The sequence below is a fragment of the Diceros bicornis genome, chromosome 25 (assembly GCF_020826845.1).
Source record: "Diceros bicornis minor isolate mBicDic1 chromosome 25, mDicBic1.mat.cur, whole genome shotgun sequence".
In the NCBI taxonomy this organism is placed as follows: Eukaryota; Metazoa; Chordata; class Mammalia; order Perissodactyla; family Rhinocerotidae; genus Diceros; species Diceros bicornis.
The window spans coordinates 19,906,840-19,920,939 of record NC_080764.1 but is presented as its reverse complement, the minus strand read 5'-3'; the positions used below and the strand labels follow the sequence as shown (position 1 = coordinate 19,920,939).

Here is a 14,100-nt window from a genome sequence, read left to right as displayed (position 1 = left end):
TCCGGCCATGCTCAGGCCGCGTCCCACATATAGCAACTAGAAGGATGTGCAACTATGACATAGAACTATCTACTGGGGCTTTGGGGGAAAAAAGGAGGAGGATTGGCAATAGATGTTAGCTCAGAGCCAGTCTTCCTCAGCAAAAAGAGGAGGATTAGCATGGATGTTAGCTCAGGGCTGATCTTCCTCACAAAAAAAAATAATAATAAAAAAATAAATTAAAAAATAAAAGAGTACTATAAACTATTGTATGCCAACAACTTGGACAACCTAGATGAAATGGAAAAATTCCTAGAAACACACAACCTACCAAGACTGAATCATGGAGAAACAGAAAATCTGAATAGATCTCTAACTAGTAAGGAGATTGCATTAGTAATCAAAAACCTTCCAACAATGAAAAGCCCAGGGCCAGATGGCTTCCCTGGTGAATTCCACCAAACACTTAAAGAAGAATTAACACCAATCCTTCTCAAAATCTTCCAAAAATGGAAGAGGAGGGGACACTTCCTAACTCATTCTATGAGGCCAGCATTACCCGGATATCAAATTTTAGTGTGGACGGCTGTTTAAAACACAGTTTCTGACTCAGTAGGTCTGGGGTGAGGCCTGAGAATCTGCATTTCTAACAAGTTCCCAGGTGATGCTGATGCTGCAGGGACCACACTTGAAGAACTATTGCTTTGTGGGTACCTCACATAATGCTAAGACCCCTATGCATGTGTGTCACCTCGCAGGGCCTTGTGTCACCTCACGTCTCTCAAGGGTAGCACACAGTCAGTTATCTCATCAGGACCCAAAGCCCCCATTTAGCAAGAGGCAGGTGCCCATGATGCCACATCTCTTGGGCAGACTTTCTGAGGGTGCCAACATCCTGATAGTAGCACTTCATGTTTCCACTTTACTAAGCACTTCATATACATTATCTTATTTCACTCTGCTGAGGACATCAGGGCTTGAGGGATATGCCCAGGGTCACACAGCTAACAAAGAGAAGAGCTGGGATGCAAACCTCAGTCCTCTAATTCTGAGCCCATGATTCCTTCCATTAGACCTCAGCCCACTGGACAGATGAGATGATACAGCAAGTGTGCTGGAATCACCCGGGAAGAGCGTCACCACAGACAGATGCTGGAATCAACCCCTCTACCCCCACAACCACCAGTCTGAGTCCACCGACTTTGGTGGGGCTCAGGCACTATGCTCTGAAAACGCTCCCCAGACGGACCTACTGCACAGCCCGTTAAAGCCCACTGCTTCGACGGTGGGCAGACACAAGAGAGACAGAGACTTACGCGCGTATACACGAGGCCAATCCAGCGTGGGCCAAAATACTCAGCAGTATCAACAATGGAGCCTGATCGCCACCACAACCCCATTCTGGTTACCTCCCTGACAGTGAGCTTCATTCAGACTTTACACACGCGCACTGTGCAACCCAGCTTAACCTAGGGTCACTTAAATACACATTCATTCCACAGGGAACCAAGAATGGTAATAAATGAGACTAACTCCATCTTGTTCCAATTATAGATTAAATCATAATTCAAGTCCTGCCACACTCCCCTGGTCACTCAGAGGGGCATGAAAAGCCTCATTTTTCACATAATCGCTATTTCCTAGAAATGCCAGTTTTATACTCTTTCCAAGGGAGTGGCTGGCAAAAGAAGCCCTAACTGATGTTTAAGAGCTTTTATGTTGCATTTGTACGTTTCTGATGCTTAATAATAAGAGCACCAGGAAAGAACACTGGCATTTCTTTCTTGCCATTACTTAACCGGAAAAATTTTTCTGAGAAATTCTGAATACATTGCTAATTTCTATCATTTCCAAAAAAATTTATCTTTTTCACATCTCTGATCCATCCTGCTCTGTAAAAAATGAGATATAAAAAAAATGTGGCCTACTCCTGGTTTTTATGAAAGCATAAAAATTATCTTAGACAAAAGATAAATTTCCTAATAAGTGGAACTAACATATCTGTCCCCAAACAAAGAAACAGGAAGAAAGGCTCCTCACCGCCAGGTCACTGTATATGTGGTCACCAAAATACAACACTTTGGATCCCCTCCATCCAGTAAGCTTCAAAAACTCATATAAATTGCCCTGCAATAACAGAAGAATATAGATATTATATCATATGACAGATAGAGAACTGTATAACCCATGCCCAAAATATCTATTTTTTAAAGCTTAAAAATTTTTTTGTGCTTTTATAATTTATTTTAAATATGAAAATATAAAGATAAAAATACCTTCATGTGAAATCTTTCAGGCCATTCTTCTAAGCCAAATGTACTTTTCAAAAAGGATTCATGTTGTATATACCTCTTTGGTAATGATCTTTTTATACTTAACATTCTGTGACCACATCAATAAATATTAATCTGCCATGTAATCTCAGTAGCTGAGAAGTATCACGATTCATTTATTTTACCAATTCCCTGATGTTGGACATTTACCTTGTTATCTATTTTGTAAATAACTTCATGATAAACATTCTTGTAGCTAAGTTTTAGCTATATCTTCATTTTCTTAGGCTAACTGCCTAGAAGGGGAAGGGCTGTATCAAAGCTAATCTTTCAAGGCCTAAAAAATATACTCAGTGCCAAATCCAGCAGTTTGTTATATATCCACCAGGAATGTATCAGTATTTTTTTAAAAAACTGTATAGTACTCTTTTATAATTTATGTGTTACAAATATTACACAAATATAAAAATTTTTAAAGGATGAGATTAAAAAAACTAACTTCAATAACACAATAATGGCCGGTAATTCAATCATTTATTCAAATATTTTAGCTTTACGTGATAACAAAATATATTAAAATTATGCATTAAACAAAGCTCATCAGGAAATAATTACTAATTTGGGTAATATGCCACATGATTAAATGCTTCTTACAGAGAAATTTCCAAGGTTTACTACTGGCATCTTAAATTTTACATACTATGAACATAATGCTTTAAATTTCATTTTAAAAAATGGCTCAATTCTGAGTTAGATATAGCACACTGAAAATATATTGACTTAAGCTTAAATTCTGCTACCAAGTTATAAACAGTCGATTCAAGCAGAGCACTCAGAACCATGCCCGGCACACAGCAAGCCTCAACAAACGTTAGCTGTTATCATTACAACTGACCACAAAGCAACAAAAAAGATAAATTGGTCATGAGATACCTGCTTGTAAATCTGGCCTTTCTGCAACTTGTGGATTTTATCCCAGAGTAAGACACCTTTCTCATTCACCTTCCGGAAAGGTCTGACAACAGAAACGGGAAATGTTATGACATGTGGCAGTAATGCAGGCTGTCTGCTGTGTGAAATACTACATGGTTACTCACTGGAAACAGAGAGGAGCTCCACAAACCTGAAAAGGCCCCACAACAAAAATTCCACCCCCACATTCCCGGGCCTGGTACAACAGATGCCAAACCGCGGACCCCGGTGTCCAAAGGCGATTAGAAAAAAAGAACTCGAGGGTCAACTAAATTTAGAAGACACTCTGCACTATCTATGCCCCTCTTAAAAAGTCACTGATGGCTCTGAAAAGCCCTCCTGTAAAGAAACTTCCTTTAACCCAGATTTCCTAAATTTATTTGACCATACAGAAAATGTTTCCCAAGAAAAGCTTATGGAAATACTGCCTCAGTCCATTTACCCTGCTTTGTACTTGAAATCCAGCCACTCTAGATATAAAACAAATCAGAGGACCAGGTGTACTATTTTATGATGGAACATGGCAAATAAGAATAAGGCCTCATCCCTGCCCTGCTGGTGCTAGTCCAAAGGGCACAGGGTTTGTCTTTTTTTTTAAGGTAACACTTATTTGGATTGTTTTCCTGATTAGAAAAATATTAACTCACTGCAAAAAATCTGGAAAATGCAGAAAAATATAATGAAGAAAAGGTAAGTCACCCATAATTCCAGTACCCAGGTATAAACACTTAACATTTCAATAGATGGTCTTTCAGTCTTTACATATCTGTTATCTTTCTCTTCTTTATGACCATAAAATGAGAATCATTTGTGTATACTGATTTTTCTTTTTTTCTCTGATGTTGTGAGCAATTTCCCATGTGATTACATATTCTTCATACATCATTTTTCACAGTCATAAAACATGCCCACTGCTTTTCAAATACATCATTTTTAATGGTTGCATAATATCCCCTCATATGGATGTTCCTTTAGGTTGTTTCTGACCCGCATAATTATAAATCACACAGAGGGGGCCGGCCCAATGGTGCAAGCGGTCACATGCGCACGCTCCACTGCGGCAGCCCGGGGTTCGCTGGTTCGGATCCCGGGCGCGCACCGACGCACCACTTGTTAAGCCATGCTGTGGCAGCGTCCCATATAAAGTAGAGGAAGATGGGCACGGATGTTAGCCCAGGGCCAGTCTTCCTCAGCAAAAAAAGAGGATTGGCATTGGATGTTAGCTCAGGGCTGATCTCACAAAAACAAAAAAATAAAAAAATAAAATAAATCACACAGGGATGAACATGTGTGGAGGATCATTCAGCTGTTATTCCAGGTATCCGGAGCAAAGACAACATAAACAGGTGCAGCAAGGGAGAGAGCTGTGCTGGACACCACTCCCCACACCCTCTCCACGCCCCGCACCCCAGGAAATGAGTCCAAGACACTGTTCTGCATGTGCATACTAGATGACAAAGGAGAGGAGGTCTGCGATGAAAGGAGAGACAGGGCCCTTCTCCTGACCACACCCTGACATCTAATGAGAAAATGCAGGAGAGCGTTTTGTCAGTGACAAAGCAGCAAGCCAGTATTTATTGCTGCTTTCAATCAACATCCGAGTTTTTCCTTCATTCTCTCCAATTCTCACTCACTCTCTGCACATGGTTCTTGGGTTTGCCTCTTCTTCAAGAGTCACTGCCACACTTGGAAAACTGGCATTTAGCATCGCAAGAGGAATTTAACCCATTCAACACCAACTACAGGGCGCTGGCATTATGATACTGTAAATCACTCAAGAGGAGGGAAAGGCTGCCTGGTTACCAACTGCAGAATAGATAAATGTGGGTAAAAGTGTTTCAACGATAGCCCATTATTTTATAAATATTATGAGTTATTTTTACAACCCTAGTGCAATAACTCTCAACACTATTGACATTTGCGGGGGACGACTCTTGGTGAACAGGTTTGTCCCACAAGTTAAAAGACATTTTAGGATCCCTGACCCCCACCCACTAAAATGCTAAGAGCACACTCCAGTCACCGTCACAACCCAAAACTTCCCCGCTCCTCTATCTCCCAAGGCTACGGTGGCAGAAAGACAACCTGTAAGTCTCGATAGAGACGTATACCACTTGATGCAAAACCTAGGTTGCAGAGAAGTTCTGCAAACTCCAACTGCAATTTTAAATGCACCATTTAGAGCTCTAATTAAAGCGATACCCACCAGGTGCTTTGCTGTTGCTGTAGTTTTGTTATGCTTCCCGATGCATCTGCATCAAGAGATCTAATTTACCACGGAATATTAAGTTTGCATTTTTCATTGCTCTCAATTGCTTTCTTCAAGTCTGATTCAGGACCGAAGTAGCCCATGTTAAATCGAGAACCATTTTAGTAGGTGTAAGCTGTCTGTTATGTACTGATCCCACCCTCCGTGTAATTACTTGCTAGAATGGTTAAAAATCAAAAGCTATAATGTCAGATGTTGCGATTTTCCAACTGGATTTCACCAAAACACATTACCTTGGTATTCACAGCAGCAAATGAATCAAATCTAGTCCCCAGAAAGACACACACTCACCTCCGCTTATCATTAAAGAAGTTTGGTTTCTCGGCCTGAACGATGACCACATCAAACAGGTCCCTCCAATCTTTTCCAACAATATACCTCATCCCTTTGTCCCTGCAACAATGCGTCAGCCAGGTTAGTCTAACATGAAAGGGATTAATTATTTTGCAATTTTTTCTTCAAATTTCCAAGTGTTAAAATAAATGGAATACAAGATAAGTGAGCCAGAAGTCAGCAAGGAACACAGAACAACTTACACAAAACTGCTGGGGCTGTTGGTGATGAGAAACATCTTCTTGCCGTGATCAGCCAGTTTAGCCAGCACCGCACGGGTCTGCTCGGCATAGCAGATGTATTTTTCTAAGAGCAAGAGAAAAATTCACACACAGACTCAGCATGAGGTCAGTCGATCTGCAAGTGCTGTCTCAATGGGGCATACGGGGCCAGCACTGTCCAGGGCACTTGGGGGAAGAAAAGCCTTAAGGGAGCTTGGTTCGGGGTGGTCTAGCAGGGCCCAGTGCATCAGTAACCAAGACCCTGCCTCCTCGGTCTAGGTGGAATCTCCTTTTGAGTCAGGATTAAGACAAAGGGGAGGAGACGCCTGAGACGCAAGGACGCGAGGTCCTCGCCCTGCACTCAGAAGAGGTACTGCAGCCCCTCCTCCGTCCCTGGAATGAAGACAAGACACCTGCAGGGTCGCACAGCAACGGGAAAGGCTGAACCGATCTTCCCCATAATGTCGAGTACATACCAATATCGGCTTCGATCGCTCTGTACATGATTCCTTTGATGTGCACGTCTCGAATGGAGTCCTGTCGAGAGAGACGTTTTTAATCAGGGAAGGTATCGCTGAGACAGCCTGAAATGGCATTGGTGATGTCTGTCTCGAGAAGCCTGGCAAGGCAAGCACTAAAGGAAATCTAAATTCTGGTCCATTTCGCATAGGCAGCCCCTTAGGGAAAACTTAAGTTTCCATGGTGATAGTGGCGGTTTCCAATGCAATTTTCAAAAGGGTCACTCGGAGGAGGTAATTTTCGTGAACAATTCTGAATAAAGCTCCAGACGATAAATAGTAATTTATATGCAGTATCATGAACAAATGATTCCAGGTCATCTGAACAAAGGGAATTATTGCTCTTTTCACCTTGGCATCCTTCCCTACACCCCAACAGTAGGTTCTGTAATCTAGAAAAAAGAGGCAGAGACAAATGACAGGATCCTCCTCTCTCCAGTGCTACCAGTGACGCGAGGAACTGTCAGAGATCATAACTCAGGCCGAGACGCGGTCCAGACGGCAGGCACCAGGAAGAGGGGGCAGCCAATCCCTTTGAAGCCCAGGGGTGTGGCAGCCTGATACCTGGCAGGTATCAGAGCACAACCCCACTCTCAGGTGGCACTATGCAGGTCTACTACATAGGTGGCACTCCTGGAGGCACACAGAAACCTTCTGGAGCCTGTAGCAGGGGACTGGGCTTCAGACAAAACTGGGCTATAAGCCTTAGAAAATTGGTAGGAGATTCCTGCCAAGAGTGAGCACCTCTGGACTGTGAACTCAACCTCGAATACCTTCCAGCCTGGGCTTGTTTCAACTTCACATCAGCAGAAGGCAGTGGTTAAGAGCAAGCCAGAGCCACACTTCCTGGCTTGACATCCAGACTCTGCAACTTACTAGCTGTGTGATCTTAGGCAAGCTACTCAATCTCTCTGTGTCTCAATTTCTTCACCTTTAAAATGAGGGTGGTAATAATAGTACCTACCTCAAGGCATTTTTGTGAGGACTTAATTAGTTAATATGCATAAAGCACTCAGAAAAACCAGTGCCTGGGACATAGTATACTCTACGTAAGTGTTTACCAGTGGTGGCTGTAATATTTATAGCAAAAACTGAATTTTCAAATAAACACCTCTCCTCATGAATGCAAAGGGTTACATAACTACAAGTGATTCTTAAAGATTCTTAAAGATGAAGTATTTCTGTGCACAAAAAGGAAAATAGAAACTAAATATTTAAATTTAGTTCAAATAACACGACACTGATATTAAAAAAGTATAATCATCCTTTACCTTCCTAAAACCCATGTTTCAGGGTATCAAAATTTTAAGTTACCCATAAACATAAAATAAAAACATTATAGTATATAAATATGGATCCTTAAAAATACATATTTAAATAAATTATAAATAAACAAATATGTATTTCTAAATACATGCTTAGAAATTTATATTAGAAATAAATATATATTGGGGCTGGCCCCATGGTGTAGTGGTTCAGCGCACTCCACTTTGATGGCCTGGGTTCGCGGGTTCAGATCCCGGGCATGGACCTACACCACTCATCAACCATGCTGTGGCAGAGACCCACATACAAAATAGAGGAAGACTGGCACAGATGTTAGCTCAGGGCTAATCTTCCTCAAGCAAAACAAGAGGAAGATTGGCAACAGATGTTAGCTCAGGGCGAATCTTCCTCAGCAAAAACAAAAGAAAAGAAAAGAAAAAAGAAAGAAATATACATTAAATAAGTAATATATACACATATTTTTAAGTACTGAGAAAAGTTCAGACAGCTTAAAGAATATATATATAAACATGTGAATGTGAATATAAACTAAAATATATAAAAAGTTATATAAATGACGTGTGTATATATGCATATAAACGTTTATATTTGTCTACACTCCTCTCTGATTGGATTTTTGCACAGCTTTTGCAGGGCCTGGGAAAGCCTGTACGCAACCTTTGTGTGCAAGAGAAAAAGAAGCCCCCTCTGGGCAACTGCAGTCCCCTGAGCCTGCAGCCTGGGCCTGCAGCCTGTGCCATGAACGCCACCCTTGTATGAGGAGTCACCCCTCCCCAAGGGCAGGCGCAGGGGTGAGCTGGGCACAGGCTGGACCTCAGCCACCACTCACCCCTCGGGCCGGGTAAACTGGCCCTGGCCTTTGGTCAGAAAGAATTAGAAATCCAGATAAACAATATGAGCACCTTCTCCTTGTAACAACAAATTTGAATGATTTCCAATTCTCCTCACATAACATCTTTCTTACAATTTTCAGAGTTAAATTGCAAATAACAGAGATCCCCTGGGAAGGACTGTTTCAAACACCTGACCTACAAAGGAGGCTAACGATTCTGCTACTTCTGCTGAGAAGCTGAAAGGGATGCGGCATCGTCATCCCTCACTGTCAACACCACCTTGACATCTTTGTACAGGTGCACAGGCTCATAGTCGATGTTGTTCTTCAGAAAGTACTCGTTCACACAGGACAGGAGGGTCATCTCTGGCAGGGAGAAGATGTCCATGAACTGCTTCATGGTGTTTCCATGAGAACTCTGCAGGCAGGGGGGAAGGCTTTAGAAACGGAGGCTGACACCACAGCAGAGCCAGACTTTGCACTTACCGAGGGGGATTCTGGTCGTCAACTGCTGGATCTCACTCCACAAGACAAAAAAATTTAACGATAAGAAAGTAAAAATATTCACCTTGTTTCTTATGGTTCACGGCAGAGCTGACACCACACTCTAAGCACAATCGGGAAATCCAAGACATGCCCCGATTTCCCCCAAAAGTCTAACCGCCCTTCTCCTTCCACTCTCCTTGGTGCCCCGTCCAACTTCCAGCTCACACCCTCATCAAACACAGAGGAAAGCTGGCAAGTAGATTATCGCCCCTGGAATGGCATAAAAAGCCACGTAACTCCCCTGAACTGGAGCACCCACACAGCCCATATGTCAGCTTGAAAAAGGGCATTTCTCTGAATTCCTGCAATTTATAACACCAAGTTTACCAGCTGACCGGGCACCTGCCACCGTATTTTGACAACGCAAGTAAGAGAGTGCATCTAAAAAGACAAGAAGCAAAAATCTCGAGAGCAAAGAGAACTACAAAAGTTAGAAAAGCAGTTTACCCTTCAGGAGGGTAACTTGCTGCTCTCAGTCTCGGGGGGGGTGACAGCTAGTGACTTAATCCAGAAAGTGGGGACACATCCAGGGAGGTGTGGGCAAACAGGGGTAGGCACAAAGAAGGTGTAAAGAGCCTTCAACAGGTAGGACGGAAGAAGCTAAGAAGGGAGAATCGTGCAAGAACCAGGGGAGACTCTAACATACGGATCTCTCTCAAAACACAACCCCAAATTCCCTTATACGTGCAGTCCGAGTCCAGCAGTTCAAGATCCTCAATCTATCAGACCATGTTTCAAGGAAAAAGACAAGCTACTTTTTTTTTTTTTTTTTTAAATAAGACAAGCTACTTTAAATAAACAAAGTATTTCTCATTACCTTTCCATAAAAGTCGCTCATCTGCTCCAAAGGCACGTGGGACCCCTCGTACATTTCAATGACTTCTTCATCAGGGACAACGCTGAGGCCTCTGGAAAAATCACAGGCAGTGCAGTTAAAGAGCTCAACTAGAGACGGCAATGATTTTCAGACCTCTGGCAACTGCTGGGACTTTTCAACCAAGGTGCGAGACGTTGTAATCACAAGCAGGTGAGATGTGCCACCAGTAATTGCTACAAACAACAGGCAAGATGCTACTACTATTACTACTGCTACCATTCTATTGGCACTAAGAGGAGGAAAGATAATAGCTAACACTACACGGCATCTCCTGTATGCCAGATATAAACTCCACATAGTCATTCACTTAATTCTCAGCATTCCTAGGAGGCACTATTATTCTTCTCATTTTTCAGCAGAGGCAACTGAGGCATAGAAAGGTCATGTAAGTAGAAAGGTCCCCAAAGTAGACCCAAGGTCACCAAAGTAGAAAGTGGTGGGTGAGGACTGGATCCCAGGTCACCAAAGTAGAAAGTGGTGGGTGAGGACTGGATCCCAGGCTTTCTGGCTGTATGGCCCAGGCTCTTCAACCACTAGGTCACACTGCCTCCCTCAACAAGGTACAACGCCTCCTAACGACTTGCTTTGGGTGGGCTGGGTTTTTTTTAATGTTCTTAATACATTAGGGAAAGAAAGGCTGGTTCTATCTCCAAGATCGTGCTGCCCTCTGATACTCTACCCTTAGAAGGTCAGTGCTGAAGGAGAAAAAGTCATGCATGTAGCTCGGGTGGACTAAACCCCGTGACACAAGGCAGGAAACCTGGGCACCACCTCCGAGAGGGATGACCCCAAATGCTGTGACAGTGAAGGCCAATTTCTCCATCCGTAAAAAGCTAAGGTAACATCCGCCATCTCCCTGCCTCCGGGAGCTGCAGCTGAATCCACAAAAGAACCAGCTCCTCCACACGGGGGGAAATGAATTCTGGAGTCAGAGAGGTCTGGATTCACCCGAGCCTCTGCCACCAGCTGTTTTCAGTGGGATTCAGTGGTCTCACAGTCCCCTGGATCGCCCACTCTAGAGTGTTCTGAAGGGAGATGTCTGCTCCTCAACCCCCTTCTCTAGTGAAGGTGCCTGAGAAACAGACACCAATGACGAGGAAACCAGAGAATGAACGATGGAGACTCCACACTGGGCCACCGTGGGAGGATAAACAATCCAGTAAGAATTTTGGTTACTAATACAAACAGGCTGCTTATCATACAAAATCACCTGGCCAATATCAAAATACATATCATTTTTGCTTGATATATAACTTTAATGAAAATATAACTTCAGCCTCTTTCCTCCATTCTCCACCCTCATATTACTTTTAAAAATATCCAAGGGGATTCACTAATATTTTGCCTCTGATCTTGATTAACTTGTTACAACTACTTTGAAAAGAAAAGAGGCACTATACTTCCCTTTATCTTTGCTCCAGAAACCAGATAAGACACTGGGACTAAACCAGATCATTCTAGACAGTGACCTTGGAAAACAGCTCTTGCTAAAGTAGCAGCAGTCAGCTGTGCACACTCCTAAGGCTCTAACACTTAGAAACAGAAGAAGTAAGAGAATCCTGCTGCTGGCTGAGTTATTTTTCTGCCCGCGCACTAGGCTCTGCCCAGTCCTTCGGAAGCCACTGCCACCTCTAAGACACATTCACAGGCACGTGGACGCACAAGCTGCATCTTTAAGGCCCAAGTAACCAAATGTCAGCTCAGAGCAGCGACGAAATCAGTTGGCTGAATGCGCAGGAGGCAGCTCCTGCAGCGGGAGCACCACCCAGAACCACCAGGACGGGCGCACTGTCGGCCACGCTGCAATGCAGCCCATGCCAGCGCTGGAATCAAAATGAAAACCACTCTACACTGCCCTGTGTGGTTATGAAAAATATAATGGTTAGGAGCACAGATCTGAACGAGTAGGCCCGGGGTTCAAATCTCAGCTCCCTTAATTACTAGGGGTATTACCTGGACAATTTAACCTCTTTGGGTCTCAGTGTCATTTTGAAAATGGGGAACGATAACAGCACCTACCTCCCGGCGTTACTGAGAAGAGTACATGAGTTCCCACACACAGAACAGTAACCAGTGTGTAGGAAGCCTATCCAAGTCTGCTGGTGTGATTGTGACAGGAACAACCCTGGCTTTTCACCAGGTTCCTATTAAGAACTTCAAACCTAGGCACAAGATGGCCTGCAGTGAGAACCAGTCCTCCCCCTCCTCCGCCCAGCGGCACCCACTCCCACAGCCCAAAACATAAAATCCAGCCTAACGTAGGAACTGGAGACCCACAGCAGGTCTCAGAAATGGGGAGACTGAGACTGAAGCCTTCTTCCCCGCCATTCGCGCATCCATTCCCCCTTCTGAGGGGAAAAGGAAGAGAAGTGACAGTTAGGGGAGCCTATAATGCTTCAGGCACTGTTCCAAGCATGCTTTAGTCTGCAGGACAAGCCACCTGAGGTGGGCACTGGAATCGTGCCCATTTTACAGAGGGGGAAATCAAGGCTTTGAGACGGTCAAGAGCTTGCTCAAGCCACCTGCATGTGAGCGGTGGGGCCTGGGCTCACCCTCAGAAGTGTGACTCCAGAGCCCACGCACACACAACCGCGCCCCCTCAGCCCACCACACCCCCTCCTCTCTCAGCCCTGAGGCCACAGCGACCTTCCCCGGACCTAAATCTGAACACTTCCTCCCTTTAAACGCCTCCACTGGCTCCTCCTCTAGCCCTGTCCATACTCCTTAACACGATGGACAATTTATCTACAGAAAAAACAAGACAATTAGGAGTCACAGGATCATGTGGTCACAGAAGAGGAGAGAGAGAGACCACTTCAGGCTGAGGGGTGAGGAGAGGCCTCACCATAAGTCGGCCCTGAAGGAGGGCTAGGATTTCGAGAAGCAGAGAGGAAGGAACACTGCATGAACGCCAGCATGAAGAGATGGCAAGCGGTGAGAAAGGAGAACTCAGAAGAAAGGAATATGTGTGGCTTTCACCTGCCCAGAACCCACTCCCTCTGAGACTGGTTGAAACTGTTGGGAAGAGAAGCACCCCTCTCCTCTCGACCTGGTTGGGGGATGGAAGTTTGGTATTGCCAGAGGTCACCACATGGAGGGGCTTCCCTGAGAGTGAGCTAACCCAGAGAGGAAAAGAGCCAAGAGATGGAAAGGGTTCTGACAACATCAATTTTGCCCCTGGAGCCAGCCACACCTGCAACTGGCACAGTCCTTGGACTATACAACTAGGGAGCCAATACCACGTTCTTGATTAAGCCAGTTGGGGCTGGGTTTCAGTCACTTGCAACTAAGAGTCTTAACCAGTCCAGGAAGTGAGGCAGCTGTGTACGGAAAATGGGGAAGCTAAGGGTCTGGAGTAGGCTGACTGAAAACCTAAGAGGCTTGGGCTCTATTCTCTAGACAGCGGGGAGCCATCTAGGATTTCAGAAGACAGGAGGGGGTTATTGAGGGTAATACTTTGGGTAAGTCAGTCTAGCGACAATGTCCAGGATGGGACGCACTACAGAAAACCGCAAGAGCCAGGGGAGAGGGAGGGTAAGTGTCTGAGCTAGGGAGCTGGCGGTAGAAGCAGGGATGGAAGGACAGATTCAAAAGATCTGGTGAGGGACTTCCAGTTAACCCTTGTACCTTCAGAGAGGCCACACGGCATGCTGGGCAAGGGCACAGACTGAAGCCAAACTGCCTGGGTCTAAATTCCAGCTCAGGCACTTACTTCTGTGTGACCCTGGGCAAGATACTTAACATCTCTGGGACTAACAATAGTATCTACCTCATCAGGTTATTCTGAGGATCAAATGAGTTAACTCAAACAAAACCCTTACAGCAACGCCTGTCCCACTGCAAGACTCAAACTCTGTCAGTCACTATTTAGTATTACTAATATTATTATTCTCATCATCACCACCACCTCTTCTCCCTCCTGAAACACCACTAAAGCAACAGTAGAAGAGTAAAGTATAAACTGCTTAAAAGGTCAAAGGAAATAAGAGAAAA

General features: G+C 44.2%; 1 protein-coding gene across 2 annotated transcripts in view; it reads right to left on the bottom strand.

The window, feature by feature from the left end:
• Window positions 1-14,100, bottom strand: part of NT5DC3 (5'-nucleotidase domain containing 3) — a 58,361-nt gene that overhangs the window by 12,764 nt on the left and 31,497 nt on the right. The window contains exons 5-11 of one of the 2 annotated variants that reach the window (XM_058568545.1): window positions 10,048-10,138; window positions 8,965-9,102; window positions 6,524-6,584; window positions 6,030-6,132; window positions 5,785-5,886; window positions 3,186-3,267; window positions 2,020-2,106 (exon numbers count right to left, since the gene is read on the bottom strand). In XM_058568545.1, coding sequence (XP_058424528.1) covers window positions 2,020-2,106; window positions 3,186-3,267; window positions 5,785-5,886; window positions 6,030-6,132; window positions 6,524-6,584; window positions 8,965-9,102; window positions 10,048-10,138 — 664 coding nt within the window. The remainder of the gene's footprint in view (window positions 1-2,019; window positions 2,107-3,185; window positions 3,268-5,784; window positions 5,887-6,029; window positions 6,133-6,523; window positions 6,585-8,964; window positions 9,103-10,047; window positions 10,139-14,100) is intronic. The other variant, XM_058568546.1, reaches the window with a different exon arrangement.